The sequence below is a fragment of the Saccopteryx leptura genome, chromosome 1 (assembly GCF_036850995.1).
Source record: "Saccopteryx leptura isolate mSacLep1 chromosome 1, mSacLep1_pri_phased_curated, whole genome shotgun sequence".
In the NCBI taxonomy this organism is placed as follows: Eukaryota; Metazoa; Chordata; class Mammalia; order Chiroptera; family Emballonuridae; genus Saccopteryx; species Saccopteryx leptura.
This window is the reverse complement of record NC_089503.1, coordinates 323,489,434-323,507,962: the sequence shown is the minus strand read 5'-3', so window position 1 is coordinate 323,507,962 and position 18,529 is coordinate 323,489,434. Positions and strand designations below refer to the sequence as shown.

The window sequence follows — 18,529 nt, the reverse complement described above, 5'->3', positions numbered from 1 at the left end:
GACTCAGCTAAGTCACTACCTTAACTTTGCTTTCTCCAGATAGGCGCATGGTTCAGAATGGACTGACAGGGGGTTTAGGTGGCAATGCTGTAATTTACTTTCTAGATCCCATTTACCCATTTCAGAAAATACACATTTGCCTTAGAACCAGGATTTAATTTCACAGGTTTTGTTTGTTGTGCAAATTAACTGCACAATGTCACGGACAGTGCAGATTGGCAAGGGTCTTATGGGTGCCTTTATTCATTGATACCTCCAATCCATTCATTCGTTTTCACAGATATTTATTAACTATCTCCTATGTTCTAAGTACTGTGCTAGATACTGGAATTAAGGAGATGAAAAGGAACAGCATGAGCGTTGACATCACTGGAGCTCTTTGAGCTTCTCAGTTCACAGCTAGGGAAACTGATACCCAGAACTTTTACTTGCTTAAGGTTCACAGTTAATGGCCAAGCCAGGATTAGGATCTCAGGCTCTAAACCAGTACTTTGATATACTTACCATAATTGTGATGCCTTTAATTATTCCTGTAAATTCACTTAAGCATGGTATAGTATAGTTAAGCATCATATATTTATGCCAAGAATTAAATATATAAAATATCTAAACAGCACATACCAGAGAAAACTCATTTGGATTTAGATGCAGGCTTTATATATAACCCCCTTTGAAACAAAAACAAAAACAAAAAACTTGAACTGCTTTAAAGGAAGAATATCTTCATTTACATTTGTGCCGTTTCTTAGTATCTTTATTCTGTGAATCTGTCCATAAATAACTGTCTCTGTCTTTCCTTTGAAGTGTACTTTGTGCCACATTTTCTGTGTCATAAACCAGATATAAGAGAAAAAAAAACAAATGGCACTTTTACTCAAGTTAGGGTTATGGGATATTTGTTGTTCTCTGACACAGCTAAATACATATTCATAGTACCCTACAAATATAGTAGAAATTCCATCTCTGCCTCTAGGCTGCTTTCAACTAGGTCACACCAGTCAGTTAGGATATGTATTGGTTCTTATAACCCTATTGGGAGAAATCCATTTTTGGAGGTTGGGCTGGGAAACAGTTTAGGCCGTGGCTTATGTATATTTATAGTGCTTGCATTTACTCTCTTGCTATTCCCCTGTGTGAATCATTGTATGGGCTTGTGTTGACAGTATTGGATGAAGCACAATGTTTTAACCTCTTTTCTTTTGTGATTATATAAACATGTACACTGTCTGTGGTGACCTAGGAATGCTGATCAGAACATCTGTTATGATAAATGGAACAATGAATGAGAGTTGATTTTTGAATTGTAAAGTACTAAAAGTCACTCTTCTGATCTGTGGCTTTATGCAAATGTGAGTGTTTGAAAATGTTGCTAAAACCTGTCATTCTTTAACTTGCCTGAGGTAGAGAGTTTGCTTTTTATTGTTCTCACGTGGGTGTTGCCCAGCTAAGGAGTTATTTGTCTTTGTTGGAATCAGTCAAATTAACCATTATATCCATTTGTATAGCAATTTAAGCATTCTAGAGCCTGCAGGAAAGTGCCAACTTATTGTAACCAATAATGTAAGGATAACCCCTAGACTTCTCAGCAAAGATTTTTTTAGTATGCAGTCAGCATCACTTCCATATATCACTGGCAAATTTTGGGTTAAGGATCTAAGAGCAGTAAGGTAAAATTTGATAACATGAACATTACTGTTATAATTCTTCTCTTAAATGAATGATGAGTCAAAGGAGACCTTAGACCCAGAGGCAGATTATAAACTCAATTGCATTAGACTCTCTGGCTATCCTTCTGATTTCTTATAAACCCTCCTCACTGTGTCAGAATAGCCAGTCTCCAGGATATCATCAGCTACCTTTCCCGTTATTGGCTTGGCTGTAAGCAGAAGACATTTTAAATATTTCAAAGTTATTTTCATGAATTTAAAAATATCTTTTGTTTTTTTCCTTTTAACTCACAATAGGTCTCTAAGTCAAACAATAGGAATTTTAGTTTTGATTTACTTAACACATAGGAAGTTCAGGAAATAGTCTTAACCAGGTTACTCAAGTACTCAAAGAATACTGGACGGTGCTGTTCTGGAGGGAAGGGGATGTAGAGGTGGCATTGTCTCTGCCCTCTCTAAAACCAGGTCAGTTTTTATTTTAATTTTCAAGGTCATATTCTGTAAAGATAAATTGGCTAAATTTGCTGAATAATATTTCCATATGATTGGGAATGTTCTCCCTTTTGCTTGGGTTCTGTCCAATGCTAAGAATCTAAAAATGTATAATCCTCTGTCCCAAATTACTTCATCATCAAAAATTGTTTTCTTTTTATAAAGTTTCCTCAGATACATCAATATTATTTTTATTTTAAGAAGTCCAGAAAATAGTAATTATGTATAATCATATTACTCAGATATTTTCCATTAATAATTTGGTATGTGTACTTTCATTTCTTTATACCCATGCTCACATATTTATAGGTAAATGTAGAAACATTACTGAAATGGAAAAGCTAAGTTTTATTGAGGTAGCCCTGGTATTCTAAGGATTTTAGTTTAGCCTCTCATTTAACCTTTACAACGAACCTACAAAGTTGGCACTTAGTAATCCTGATAATGTAGCAGCTTTTTTTCAATAAGACACTGAAATATAAAAAAAAATATATAATTTGTCTGAGTCCACTTGGTATAAAGGCAAAACTGGGCTGTGAACCCAAGTACCATTGACTTCAGGGTCCTTATTTTTAACCAGGACACAATATTGTCTCTGAAAAAATAGGCTGACTGCTATGTTTGACCTGCTATTTCAGTAGGAATATATTCTGAATATTTTTCCATGTCAAGAAATGTACATCTACCCAACCATTTTAATGACTGCACACTATTCATTGGTGGGTTTACCATAGTAGATAGAACCAACCCCCAAGTGATGTACATTTACATTATCTTTAGTTTATTTCACCCTTGAAAATAATATTGCTATGAACATCTTTGAATGTATATAAATTGTACTAAAATTTGTATAATTCTTCAACATCCATGCAATTTACCTTTACTACTAGAAAAATATTATTCTTCAGAGTACCTTGTTTAAAGAGTATTCCTTGATTCTGGCGGCCAATAAGATTATATCATACAAGGAATATTTATTGAGCATCTACTGTGTGACAGACACTCAGATAAAAGCTGGAAATTCAACACTGAACAAATGAAGAAAAGTTTACAGGCTAGTTATTTTCACTATATGGTGAATTTTAGAAGTTTTGTTTTTAAGCTCTGCTTGATTATAGATACATGGTTTACTTTTCAGATATTTAGGATTAGTACCAGTTTTAATGGTGTATTTAATGAAAGTAACTATTTTAAACAAAAGTCTGTCCTGTGTGTGTGTGTGTGTGCGTGTGTGTGTGTGTGTGTGTGTGTGTGTGTGTTCCAACTCACTCTCCATCCTGAACACACAAAACTTCATAATCTGCAGTTGGTTCATTTCATTTGACTATAATAAATACATGTTCTTTTAAACTTTATTTAACAGTGTCAGACCACTATATTTTCCTCCTCTATTTTGTCTCTAGATTAACTAATTAGTTAAGTTTTCTTCAGATATTGCTTTTCAATGAATCTCTATGGGTATCTATCTGTTTTGCATGCATAATCACATTTATGTACATTATATAAATATTATCTCTCTACCGGCTTAGTCACATTATATGCAATTAAAATTTTCACAAATGTGTTTTTTTTTGTTTGTTTTGTTTTGTTTTGTTTTTTTTTTTCATTTTTCTGAAGCTGGAAACAGGGAGAGACAGTCAGACAGACTCCCGCATGCGCCCGACCAGGATCCACCCGGCACGCCCACCATGGGGCGATGCTCTGCCCACCAGGGGGTGATGCTCTGCCCATCCTGGGCGTCGCCATGTTGCGACCAGAGCCACTCTAGCACCTGGGGCAGCGGCCAAGGAGCCATCCCCAGCGCCCGGGCCATCTTTGCTCCAATGGAGCCTCGGCTGCGGGAAGGGAAGAGAGAGACAGAGAGGAAAGCGCGGCGGAGGGGTGGAGAAGCAAATGGGCGCTTCTCCTGTGTGCCCTGGCCGGGAATCGAACCACAAATGTGTTTTTGAGTTATTTGTTTGCAAAAATAAAGTTACTAGCTTTAATACTGAATTTACATATTTACATTGTCCTTGACAAAAAACTTTCTGCAATATTTTCTTTCTCCTTTGGATTCTTTCAGCTTTTAAATTTTCAGGAATAATATCCATTATTGAATGCTAAAACAAGTTATGAAGAATAAGAACTTTTATATAAATTCCACTTAGCCTCAAAAATTTAGCCTTCTATCTCATAAACTGTCCTAATTAGAAAAATAACTCATGACACTTTGTAACTCGCAAAGGGCTTTAGTAGATACTTGAGGCCAGCATCTGATCCACATGATTCTCTTAGTTACCTGGGAAAGGGGGAAAAATTATGACCATTGATCGATTTCTACAATGTTTATTTTATATTTTGTTGATATATTATTTTTATTTTCCTCAATTTATTTTGTATTAATACTCATAACACTCTCATATACCTTCCCCATTCATATTAGTAGGTTATTCTTTGAAGCTTTATTAAACACACTTTGTGCAGAACACCAAGTTAAGTCCAGTGAGTCAAAGACGAATAAGGTATCTCTCCCATTTTCAAAGAATTTTCTGAGGAACCACATATGGTAATAAGTTATGTCACTTTATGCTGTTAGAAGGACTAGAAAAGAGAAATGAAAAAGGTGTTGCAAGTGGGAGTCTTGAAGTTTATATGAGGGAGTTTGTGGTGAGGTGGTCTTCACAGAGGAGATGATATGTTATTAGTGCTTACGTGAATGCTAACCTTTATTAGCAATCTCAAAATATATTTTTAAAAAAAGGAAGATATTTTTAAGGATTTAAAAAATCTTGCCTGAATAGTTAGTAGTAAATAGAAGAAAATAGTTTTTTTTTCTTTTACTCCCTCATTTAAAACAAAATGATAAACATACAAAAATACATAGCTTATATGTAATAGGGTATAATCCAACTAATAGTATAAGGAGATTTAAAAAAATTTTAAATCAATATTTATTGATTTTAGAAAGAAAAGAGAAAGAATGAACGAGATGGGGGAAGAGCAGAAAGCATCAACTTGTAGTAGTTGCATCTTGTATGTGCTTTAACTAGGCAAGCCCAAGGTTTTGAATTGGTGACCTCAGGATTCCAGGTTGACACTTTTATCCATTGCACCACCCACCACAGTTCAGGCAAGAAGATTTTTTTTTTAATTTTATTTATTCATTTTTAGAGAGGAGAGAGACAGAGAGAGAGAAGGGGGGAGGAGCTGGAAGCATCAACTCCCATACGTGCCTTGACCAGGCAGGCCCAGGGTTTTGAACCGGCGACCTCAGCATTTCCAGGTCGACGCTTTATCCACTGCACCACCACAGGTCAGGCCAAGAAGATTTTTTAAAACTGCAAAATAAGCATGTAAAAGGTAATAAATGGACTTTCTTGAAAGTATAGTTTATATAAATAATGTGAATTATTTTATATGTAATATCAAATTACATATTTAGGTTACTTTATAGATTGTACTATTAAATTGATTTTATTATTATTTTTTCAATCTAGGCAAAGGAGGGGAAGCAGAGATAGAATCCTGCATGCACCCCGACTGGGACCCACCTGGCAAACCCACTAGGGGCAATGCTTTGCCCATCTGTGGCATTGATCTATTGCTCAGCAACCGAGCTCTTCTTAGCACCTGAGGTGGAGGCCATGGAGCCATCCTTGGTGCCTGTGGCCAACTCTCTCTAGTTGAGCCATGGCTGCAGTAGAGAGAGAGAGAGAGAGAGAGAGAGAGAGAGAGAAAGAGAGAGAGAGAGAAGCGAGAGTGGGAGAGGTGGAGAAGCACTTGGACATTTCTCCTATGTGCTTTGACTGGGTATCAAACCCAGGAAATCCACATGCCAGGCTGACACTCTACTATTGCACCAAGCACTGGCCAGGGCCAAATTGACTTTTTAAAATATGAATTTGTTAGTCATATTTTTTAGTATTAATTCTGATTTAAAACTTCAATGAAATCAGTGATGCTTTTCAATTTATTAAGCAATCTTAGAATCATTAGTTTGCCAAATCTCTGATTTTCAAGAGCATTTTTCAGTTTCTCCATTTTGCAGAAAAGAAAATAGAAGTCTGGATAGTAAAAGGGTTTGCTCATTCAATCACTTTTTGCTTTTGCTTTTTATTTAGCTGACCTATTTTTAAAAAAAATCAATATAATTAGAATCTGTGCTCCTGACCTTCAAATAGTTGGTATTATTTATACTGTTTTATATGCTGGTTATTCTTGTGGCTGCTTTCTGTGTTATCTTAGTTTGATCTGTTCTATTTATATCTTGATATTATTCAAGCATCTGCCTTCCCAATCAGTATGCATTTCTTCTGGATCTTTAATTTTTAACATTTAAGTAACCATTTTCCAATTTTCTCCACAGTATGTAGTGTAACTACTTTAAAACTAATATTACTTGAATGTGTAACTACAGGTTCTTCTCTATGATTTTAAAAGTCCGTTTGTAAGAAGAAAAAGCAAAACCTATTTCCCATTCACTAGAGAAAACTATTTTGAAAACCAGAGGTTTGTAAAGTTTAAAAGCTTATTTATTTTTTAAATAAGAAAGCACATCTATATGCCTGTGTACAACCCATCTTTGTGCAATGGGACTAAGACATTATTTCCTGCAACTCGATTTCAGTTTGTATACTGCCATCTACTCATATTCTTTGTTCTGCACTGTATTCAGCAGCTTTCTTTTTCCAAATCCTCAATACAAATTTGAGTTGAATTGAATGTGGTAAGTGGAGGAGGTATGCCAGAGTACGTTCATGCTTTCTATAGTCAAATGACTACAAACAATGCTGAAACTGCAAAACATTCCAAGATATTTCACAGACACAACTGCCATTGGTCACATGTTTATACAGTTTTTCGTTTACTTGCAATGTTGGCAAAGATGCTAATTTACATGCTTGGATGAACTTAACTTCGTAACATTATAATGAAGGATATTATTGTTTGTAAAAATATGGCTAAAAATATTGGAACCAATTCTTTCATTAAATTAGAAATAACTGTTGCTTCATGGCCCAAGGGAATTGAAAGCAAGTGGGAAGAGTGGTAGGTATCTCTCAGTTTGCAGTGGAGATGGGTCACTGCTCCCCTTGTTGGAAAATCCATACCTTACACCATGTACTTCCTACACAATTTCCTTTTTGGGGGGATGTGACTGACTCACTCATTTTTTATGAGTTGTCAGTCATTAAGGTCACGTGTGCATATCTTTTTTCCACTTGCATACACAGGTAACTAGGATGGCATATACCACCTTCACATAAAATCAGTCTCAGAATGTTATAGACATACTTCGTATGGATGTACAAGTCTATGAATCTGTTTTAAGAAATTGAAAATATTTAGCATTCAGTAAAAGAAACCTTATGTGAAAACAAGCAGAAGTTGAAGATAGAGGCAGTATTATCCAGCAGGAAATAATACAGCATAGTGATTAAAAGATGAAGCCTGGATTGAGGGCTTGTTTCCTAATCCAGTTATCTATTGCTTAGTGACCATGAAACTGACATTCGGCAATACACTCAGGATGCTGGACTAATAAGGTGTTGCTAGAACAGAACATAGTAGACCCAGTAAAGCAAGTTATTGGCCTAAGAGTTAAACTACTTATAAGACCATGGGACAAAAAGCAGGAAAGCAATTCTTAGACTCAACTATGGGAACAAATATTAGGGTTATATTTAGAATTAAAATATAAACTATTATAACAATGGGAAATATATTGAGGTTATAAAATGTGATTCAATTATATTTCTTGCTGACTTTCTATGGATATTAATGTTTGAAAAATATTTATTGCAATGCCTGATATAGAGTATGCTCTCAAAAAATGTTGAGTGTCAGAAGCTTTCATCCTTCAGTGTGAGCTCGGGTTTAAATATGTTTCATGCTGATTTGATTTTCTTAAGCTTCTGATTGCAAGAGTATGCATTTAGAATGTTCGAAAATGATCTGGGACTTAAAGAATGTAAAGCAGAGACACATTTTATCCACATGGTGGTTGGGGCCAGAGATGAATATCTTTCCAAAGAAAGTGACTGTGCCAAAGGATGCCAGTGCATTGGGAAGAGAAAGAGCTGCAATTGTATATGTTCAGACCATGTGATCCTCAATGTATGTGTATGTAAGTGTGTATATATGTGTATGTATGTGTTTATATATGTAAGTAGAAACTAGGTTCTTGGAAAAAGAACATCATTTTTGGATGCATTTAACACTGCATACTATGGCCGTAGGCCTGGGGAAGTGGGAATGTTAAGAAAGGAGTGTGGAAAGGGAGACAGAAGATAGATTGTGCAGAACACTGTAAGTAGCACTAAGCTTAAAAGTTAGGCAGTTATTGAAAGATTTTGAGAAATTAAGTGACACGATCAAAATTGCATTTTAGAAAGATTATTCTGGTTGCAGTGTGGAGAAACTACTGAAAAAAGCCAGAATAGGGTCAAGTCTCTGTGAAAAGCCTGTTAGAAAGATGCATTATTACCACGTGAAAGACATAGTGTATTTGCACTTGGTCAAGCAGGTGAAAAGGTTTGCAGTGATATTCCTGTATAAATGATGGAGACCTATGAACTATTAGCTACAATAATTAAGATCATTAGCTACTTTAACAATAGAAGAACATCCAGTGGGGATATCCATGGAGTGATGATCTGAGGCTTAGTATTTAACTCTTTTTTTCACCATTTTTATTTCTCCTAGAGAAGTAGAGACTACAGGTGCCAGCAAATTTGTCATTTCTAGATACCCATATATAGTAGTAGCGGCAATCATCCAAAGGATGGGTAGATTTGATGATTTTTTTTTTGACAGAGACAGAGAGAGAGAGAGTCAGAGAGAGGGACAGATAGGGATAGACAGACAGGAAAGGAGAGAGATGAGAAGCATCAATTCTTCCTTGCAGCACCTTAGTTGAACAATGATTGCTTTCTCATATTGCCTTGACTGGTGGGCTACAGCAGAGCGAGTTACCCCTTGCTCAAGCCAGCAACCTTGGTTTCAAAGCAGCAACCTTCGGCTTCAAGCCAGTGACCTTTGGGCTCAAGCCAGCGTCCATGGGGTCATGTCTATGATCCCATGCTCAAGCCAGTAACGTCACACTCAAGCTGGTGAGCCATGCTCAAGCCAGAGACCTCAGAGTTCCAAACCTGGGTCCTCTGCATCCCAGTCTGACACTATATGCACTGTGCCACCACCTAGTCAGGCAACCTGATGATTTTTTGTGTCAATTTTTAAGACTCCTATCCTTTGTACTTATAATAATAGTACAATTCTAGTACATAGTAAGACTTTTCATAAATACTTGTAGACTCATTTAATGGTCCTTCTGAGACATCTATTAAAATATGCATAATAACAATGATTTCTTATAAGTAGAGACTTTAAAATATGAATTTATTTCATTTACTTTCAGTGTAATTACTCATTGCTTTATATTTACCACTTACATCACCTTAATAATCTTTAATAATTTTTGTTTAGGTTCTTTTATTTATATTTTCTTATCAATTTGAACAAAAATTTTATTATATCAATGATTACATTTGATTGTACAGTATTTTATTATATGCTTACTAATCTTAGGCATTAATATGCTTTCTTGAATTATTACAGTCCAAAATAATTATCACCTTTACCTTTCTTTTAATAATGCTAGAACATAAACATCCTTTAATTCAGTGGATTCATTTCTTAACTTGCATTATTGTTACCATGTGCTTAAATTCTACTTACATTATAAACTTCATAAGATGCTCTCACTCTTGCTCTTTCAGCCAAATTCAATATTCATTCACTAATTATTCAAGAATAATTAGTGAGCCTGACCAGGCAATGGTGCAGTGAATAGAATATCGGACTGGGGTATGGAGTACCCAGGTTCAAAACTCCAAGCTCACTGATCATGATAGACATGACCCCATGGTCACTAGCTTGAGCTCAATGGTCGCTGCCTTGAGCCCAAAGCCACTGGCTTGAGCAAAGGTCACTTGGTCTGCTGGTACCCTCCTGTGAAGGCACATATGAGAAAGTAATCAATGAACAACTAAGGTGCCACAAAGAAGAATTGATGCTCCTCAACTCTTTCCCTTCCTGTCTGTCTGTCCCTATCTGTTACTCTCTCTCTGACTCTCTATGTCAAAAATTTTAAAAAAGAAAGAATAATTAGTGAGATCTATTAAGTATCTTCATAATATCCATTATGGTGATTATATTTTATTTATGTTTGATGAATTAATATTTTATGTATTATTAAAACCTTCCAAATTCTTAAATAGAATTACAAAAATTTTTTTGACCTAAGTTTGAGGTACCCGCCTAACTTTTCTTTAAAAGTAATTTATAGTATATTTTTTAAATCTTCTCTGCCCATGCGTGCCCCATATACATCATGGGTAATGATCTCTTTTCTTAAGTTAATATGTTTGGGAGGCATCATAGAAGATAATTGTGCCTGGAAAGCTTGTATAATATTGATGTTTTTAGTTATATATATAAAATTTTAAATTCTGGCTCTGGATTAATAAAAAGTAATTGTTCATGTTTCTTAATTAAGTAGAAAATGAACCCATTCCTAAGCAAATGTAAGGATTTCTTTACATATTCAAATCAATGGGAGATACAAAAACTTAGTTTAATTTTATTTTTTTACTTTGAAGAAAGTCAAAGATAGAAAAGGTTTAACCCATTATCATCAAATATTAATCATTTTTAATTTTAATTTTGTATTTATACCACATAGAAACTATACTTTAAACTGAGGAAAGTAGAAAATTCAGTTCTTCATTTTATTTTGCTGTTAAGAAATAATTTCAGGTTTGGATTTTTATAATTGATTCTTTATTACCAATTAACTTTAAAAGTACTTTCCAACTGTTCGATTATTTTTCTATTCCATTACAAGATCTTACATTTCTCCTTACATATTATTATTAAGGTCATCATACCTCATATTTTAGATAAGTGCTGTGTATATTGCCTGAATGACATTTAGAAGAAAACTACTAGTTTGTAGTAGAGTAGGTAAGGGCTTTGAAGTCAGGCACCAACAGATTCTAAAGCTGGCTCAGTCACTTGATAGCTGTATATGATCTTTGACCAGCATGGTTTTTTTTTTTCCTGCAATATAATATTACTTGGGATTATTTTGAAGATTAAGTGAAATCTTAAACACTTACTGAGGGCTTACTTCTATGGAAGCTACTTTTCTAAGTACTTCATTATGAGATAACAGTTAATCTTTATAATAACTGTGCATTAGCCTCCATTATCATTCCTTTTTTATAGGAGAAGATACTAGAACTGAGGATTTAAGAAACTGTCCAAATGTACATGACGGCAACTGGCAGAGCCAGAATGTATACCCATATTGCTCCGCAGTTCATGCTCATTCAACTATTCTCTAACACATGAACAACAGTTCTAATTTAGTTCTTGACACTCATTAGGCATGTAAATACTTTTTATCCTTGTGCTTACCATAAATCAACAGAGATTTTAAGTATATTCAGATGCCAGTTCATAATAAGTTGATTACTCTGGTAACTCTACTATCAATTTATTTGAAGAAAGAAAAAGAGAACTATTTCAAACCAGTATAGTGTACAACAACAAATTCTTCCTGAATAGAAATTTTTCTGATCATTGTGGTATTTTTTGAGTCCTATTTCTTCATATTTAGAGGAATTGGTACCATACATAACTTCTTACTAATTTGTCATAGGTAGTTTGCTCATAGTATCTTCATCTGACTGTCATGTATCAAGAGACTTTTGATGAGGTATGAATTTCAAGCTGTGGAAATGGCCTATTCAGGGAGTTTAATTTGTAAATGACTGTGCTGAGAGTATATGGTGTTAAATTTTAAAGCTACAAAGATAAATGCTCTCTTTTTATTAAATACTGGTTTCCCAAGGACATAATTTGGAGGGTACCAGGTATCAGGTGCTCCCCTTCTATTCTATTCATCAAAGCAACAATAAGGAAGAAATTCTGATGGAGGTATATAGGTCTTAGTTAGGTCAGTCATTACTGAAGAGAAAGAATTGATGTCAAGGAAAAAAAAGGCTGGGACGAGAATGAGGTTACTCATGGCAAATAGAAGGCGAAAAATGGGAAGGTCATGTTTTTAAATTATACTTCACATTTTTTGGCCAAGATTATATGCTCTAGTGTTATACACTGATTGGAAGATTTTCACCATTTGGGAGAATTATCTTTCACAAATCTCAAGCAACTTCTGAAAAAACAGTAAAACAGAGATGCTACTTTGTTCTCTATTTCTTGCAAGATGCTGCAATTTGCAACTAAATAAGTGGGGCTTCTAATACATATGTCATAAAATTATTCTAAAGAATTATGATTTCTGAATTAATGAAGACAAATTAATATAATTTTCCCAGTTTATCTTTATAGATTTATATAAATATAGAAGATTGATTGTTCCAGAACTCAGTGTAAAATTTTTAGGGATATTGTTCACTTGTTAAAACAAGATCTATATATACCTAGGCACTAAAAAAAGCAGTTACTAAAGATGAAATTATGTTACATTTTGGCAGTACTACCATGATAATTTTGCCAGTATGGATTTCTCTAAAAGGGCACATACCAAATATTCAAATTATATAAAAAGTTAGCACAAACTTCATGTCCTTAAATCTCTCTCTCTCACACACACATACACACACACACACAGCACACATATAAAGACGTACACACATACAAAGAAGTATAGGAAAGTTTCTACGTTTTCTCTTGTAAAAACTGTGAGATTACTTTTTCTTTTTTGCCAGGTGGTATTTTTGAATATGTGGAATCTGGCCCAATGGGAGCTGAGGAACTTGCATTCAGATTTGCGGTAAACACTATCAACAGAAACAGAACCTTGTTGCCCAATACCACCCTGACTTACGACACCCAGAAGATAAACCTTTATGACAGCTTTGAAGCATCCAAGAAAGGTAATTGATAGATATTTAACATTATGTTTTCTGGAATTCAAATTTCTAGTTATTCTTAAGAGATTTTTTAATTTCAAATATAATTAAGTAATTACGAGTGTTTCACGAAAGTTTTCTTATTCAAAGTGTGCCTATATTTATCAGGAAAAGTAAAGTAATATAACTACTTGTTGCAAAGATTTTGCTTATCACAAAAAAATGCAATCAGATCTGTGATAGTAAAATTGCTTTTTTTTTTGCCACTAACCCTTCTTTTATGTTAATAAATTATTTTACTTTAAGAATTCACCACCCTGGCCACATGGCTCAATGCATAGAGCGTCACCTTGGCATGCCAAGGTCATGGGTTTGATTCCTTGTCAGAGCACATATGAGAAGCAACCAGTAAGTGCACAACTAAGAACTCACCTATAATAAAGCAATAGGTATCAATGGATTTTTACCAAGTTTTGTAATCCATTCTTACAATTTATTTGCATTATCTTTCAATTTTATTATTTGATTACTGTGGTCCCAATTTACTGTCTACCTTGAAAGTCCTGTAGTTCCCAGTGGTCTCTAAACTTTATTGGAAATTTTGAGCAACCTTTTATTTATATATAATCTATGACCACTTATAACCACTTGGTATTCTTTTTATACCTGAGAATAAATAGCTAATGAGAAAAACTGTATTTTTTGAAGAAAATATTAGAACACTTTATTATTTTAAAGTATTATGTTAATATTAAATATTAATGATAGTGCTTTATCATTTATGTTATAAATGTTTACCATTTATGTTTTAAATATGATTTTTTAGAATATGAGCTTAACAATTATATATGAAGGAAGATGATATAGAAATTATTATCAAGGCATTATTTTAACCAATCAACAATAATAAATGTGTATTTTGTTTTGTTAGTTTTTTGTTGTTTTAGGTTTGTTTTTTTTTAAGCAAGAGAGAGAAAGACAGACAGACAAGGACAGACAGAAAAGAAGAGATGAGAAGCATCAATTTTTCGTTGAGGCACCTAAGTTGTTCATTGATTGCTTTCTCATATGTGCCTTGATGGGGGAAGGGGGCTCCAGATGAGCTGGTGACCTCTTCCTCAAGCCAGCAACCTTTGGCCTCAAGCCAGCGACCATGATCCCACACTCAAGTCATTGACCCTAAGCTCAAGGTGGTGAGCTTGTACTCAAGCTGGGTGAGGCCAGGATCAAGCTAGAGACCTCACGGGTTTCAAACTTGGGTCCTCAGCATTCTAGGCCAATATTCTATCCACTGTACTACTGCCTGTTCAGGCAGTAGTAAATGTGTTTTGAGAGATGGTTCCATATTTTACTTTGTCTAAGTAGGTGATATTTTAGTGTGTGGTTAGCATTCATGTAACAAGAATTAAATTTTATAGTACTGTATAGATTTTCTCAAAGGAGTGGGCTTACAAAGCATTTGTTCTAAATTCTTATTTTTTAAACAATATTTGCTTTTCTTTAATGATAATATTGTTTTATTAGCCACCTTACACTGATGAAAATGTACATAATTATTTATAATTCTAACTTGGTGCAGGTTTCTTCTAAGCTCATTAATATTAATGGCAGCTGATCAAGTACAATATTTCTTGAGATGAAAGAATTCTTCTTTTCCCCCAGCTACCTAGTGTTTATCAAAGCCTGTATTCTGCCTGCCCTTTGAATTCATATCTTTATGAATACAGATAAGTTTCCATATTTCAGAACCATGTCAGGGTGACGAAAGGTTTTAAAGGCTGAAAAAAAAGGGTAAAGGTTATTGTGAAATACTACATTTGTCATCATAATTGCAAAATAAGTCATTAACTTGAAGATAAGTGCATTTGATTAGTGACATAGTTCATGATTATTTCCATTAGGAAAAAGAAGCTCTGTCTCAGTTGAAATCATTTCGACCAAAGAATATGTAATATGAGTGCAGTATAAATAAAATATTAATATATTTTCTAATGGACTACAAAGGAGCAACATTTAAAAAAAGATGAGAATGTTCTAACAACAAAGAGATTTCTATCTTGGGAATACCCTACCAAAATTATGAGATGTTAAAATTATTTGGTTTTAAATATTAAAAGGAATTTATAAACTTTGTCATCCATTGGGATCAAATTCATTAATTGACTTTGAGCAGAAGCGAGGCAAAGCTGAAATAAGTGTGTGAGTAACTGTATTTGTGAGCTGTTGAAAGGGTTAATGTCATGGTTTGGATCTTGTAAAAGATTAATATAAGGGGATAGCTAATATAGTTTTTAAACCTTGTGGTGGAGCCAATAAGTAAATATGTGTTGCTAAGAACATTAATGTTTAATTATCAGATAACTTAATTATTTGGACATTCTTAAAATGGTTTAAAATTTTTTTATAGGCAAAATATAAAAAATTAAATGTAAAATAATTTGCAATTTCTCTGATACCATGGCCTTACACTTTTCATGGGTAGTACGGTTTTGTTCAATAAGTGAATATTTGGAAGCATTAAACCTTGAAGTATTATTTGAATCATATACTGCTTTTACATGACTCCTCTGATAACTTAAAACTCTTTCTTATTTGTAACACAGGTACATTCTGAATAACCTAATATAATGCTTTTTAGTTTATTTGATTTGTGACTTGTCAAAAACTTAGTGAAGGAAGATCCTTTGTTCTCAGTGTATGTGAATTAAAATCCAAATGAGTGAAAAATTTTAGACTCTAGCCTTTGTGTTGGTTCAGATTTCCGACTATTATTTTAAAAGTAAGAATGTACATATTTCAAAGTAATTTATTTAGATTAATTGAATTTTGAAAGAAAGTTTAAACAAGTGGAGTTTTTCAGTTAAAATTTACTTAATATCTCTATGCTTAAAAAATTAATCCATCGCATTGCATTTTATGCAGTAAATTTTCTGAAAAAAAATCAAAACATTTTACACATTAAAATTATAAACTATTTCGGAAGGATTGGGTCTGAACACTAATTTGATGCCTAACTCTCAATTAATAATCCTTAGTTCTGTTTAAATATTTGCAGGGATGGGCCTCTTAGAACACATGATTCCATTTTTGGACATTTCTTATGTTTGATTACATTTCATTTTTAAAATTGAATCAAAATTTTTGAGAAGCTTCTAACCATTTGTCCTAATTCTTCCTTTTCCAGACAAATGAAATGAACTTAAGTGTCTTTCATAGGCCAGATATTTAAATATTTGAAGATGATTTCATGTTTTCAATAATTATTCACTTTCTAAACCCAAATTCACCTCAATAGCTTAAAGAATTTCAAGTCCTGACTGACCAGGCAGTGGCACAGTGGATAAAGCATCGACCTGGGATGCTGAGGTCCCAGGTTTGAAACCCTGAGGTCACAGGTTTGAGTGCAAGCTCATCTGGCTTGAGCATGGGCTTACCAGTTCGAGTGCGGGGGTTGCAGCTATAGCATAGGATCGTAGATTGTTTGCTGGATTGGGCCCAAAGGTCGCTGGCTAAAGCCCAAGGTCACTGGCTTGAGGTCAAGGTTGTTAGCTTGATCAAGGGGTCACTGGCTCAGCTGGAGCTCCCCTCACCCGCCCCAGTCAAGGCACAGATGAGAAAGCAATCAATGAACAACTTAAGTGCTGCAGTAAGTTGATGTTTCTCGTCTCTCTCCCTTTCTGACTGACCCCCCTCTCTCTCACTAAAAAACAAACAAACAAAAAAAAACCATTTTAAATCCAGTCAAAATATATCTATTCTCATGTGAAACCTTCTAGATTGTTTATGCCTCTCTTGATTATTACAATTATTATTGATATGAATATAATTTGTTAGAAATAAATATAAACTTTACTTATCTAAATGCCTTTTTTTTTCTTAAGTGAGAAGTGGGGAGGCAGAGAGACAGACACCTGCATGCACCCCTATTGGGATCCATTCAACAAGGCCCCTATGGAGCAATGCTCTGTCCTACTGGGGCCTTTTCTCTGGTTGCTTGGCAAGGAACTATTTTAGTGCCTGTGGCAAGGCCATGAAGCCATCCTCAGCACCCAGGTCCAACTTGCTCCAACTGAGCCATAGCTGTGGGAGAGGAAGAGAGAGACAGAGAGAGAAAAGGGAGAGAGGGAAGTGTGGAGAAGCAGATGGGCGCTTCTCCTGTGTGCCCTGACAGGAATTGAACCCAGGACTTCCACATGCCAGGCTGATGCTCTACCACTGAGCCAACTGGCCAGGGCCTCTAAATGACTTTAACATTCATTCTAGCCAATAAAATTAATTATTTTGAGTCACATCAGGTTTTATTTGGTTTGTTGTATGCATAGATTGACTATCTCATTATATATAAGCAAATGCTTAGCTGTATGTGGCCATAGTTTTTTCATGTGGAGAGCAGACCAAATGGGTTCTGATTAAAAATTCAAAATTATAGAAAATGGCCAGTGAGTTTGGGAAGGACCACTATTCTTCCAACTCCTTGATAAGAACTATTCTTCCAAATAAATATTAACCTCTTGAATTCTAGAATATATTTTCTCTGTTTCCTGATCTCTCTCCCTCTCTTGACATTATTTGTCAAATTATTGGATACTGACTGCATGTTTCTGGATGAATCAATTCCCTTCTAAGAAACTGAAAATGTGTAGAGTAGACAAAATGTAAAATTAGCTAAATGCAGATGTTATATTATAAAACACAAATCTTTCTTCAGGATAATTCCTTTGGGTTTACAATAATAATAGTAATGTTGGTACACTGGCATCTCTCCTCTCATTATTGACAGACTTCTATCTCCTCTTCAGCCTGTGATCAGCTGTCTCTTGGGGTGGCTGCCATCTTCGGTCCTTCACACAGCTCTTCAGCAAATGCTGTGCAGTCTATCTGCAATGCTCTGGGGGTTCCCCACATACAGACTCGCTGGAAGCACCAGGTGTCAGACAACAAAGATTCCTTCTATGTCAGTCTCTACCCAGACTTCTCTTCACTCAGCCGTGCCATTTTGGACTTGGTGCAATTCTTCAAGTGGAAAACTGTCACAGTTGTATATGATGACAGCACTGGTAAGAAAAATCAGTAGCTTTCGGAGCTATGTTTTAAATATTAATAATTTTTTTCTGAAACTTACTTGAGGTTCTTACTCTATTCTCGTTTTGTTTTGTTTTAAATTGAGGAATGGAAAGACATTTGGTATCAAACATCAACATTAACTTCACACATCTCTGCTCCTCCCCGAAAAGAACAAAAAACACATTTAATTCATATACTTTTTAGAAAATATTTATGAAAAAGTGGGGTTTTTTCTGTGAAGAATAAACTAATTTTGGATAAAAGATACAGATAGTCTGAAATATAATACTGAAATATTTAATCCAAGAATACTTTTACTCAGTCCAAGTAATTACTCAACCTAAGATCTCATGAATGAGCCTTCAGGGAAACTTATCAAGAAATTCA

The 18,529-nt window shown here is 34.6% G+C and overlaps 1 protein-coding gene across 4 annotated transcripts in view; it reads left to right on the top strand.

Annotated features, from left to right (window-relative positions):
• Positions 1–18,529, top strand: part of GRIK2 (glutamate ionotropic receptor kainate type subunit 2) — a 681,135-nt gene that overhangs the window by 217,540 nt on the left and 445,066 nt on the right. For 3 of the 4 annotated variants that reach the window (XM_066358812.1, XM_066358813.1, XM_066358815.1), the window contains exons 3-4: positions 12,935–13,102; positions 17,878–18,135. In XM_066358812.1, coding sequence (XP_066214909.1) covers positions 12,935–13,102; positions 17,878–18,135 — 426 coding nt within the window. Of the gene's footprint in view, positions 1–12,934; positions 13,103–17,858; positions 18,136–18,529 lie in introns of those variants that run through there. The other variant, XM_066358814.1, reaches the window with a different exon arrangement.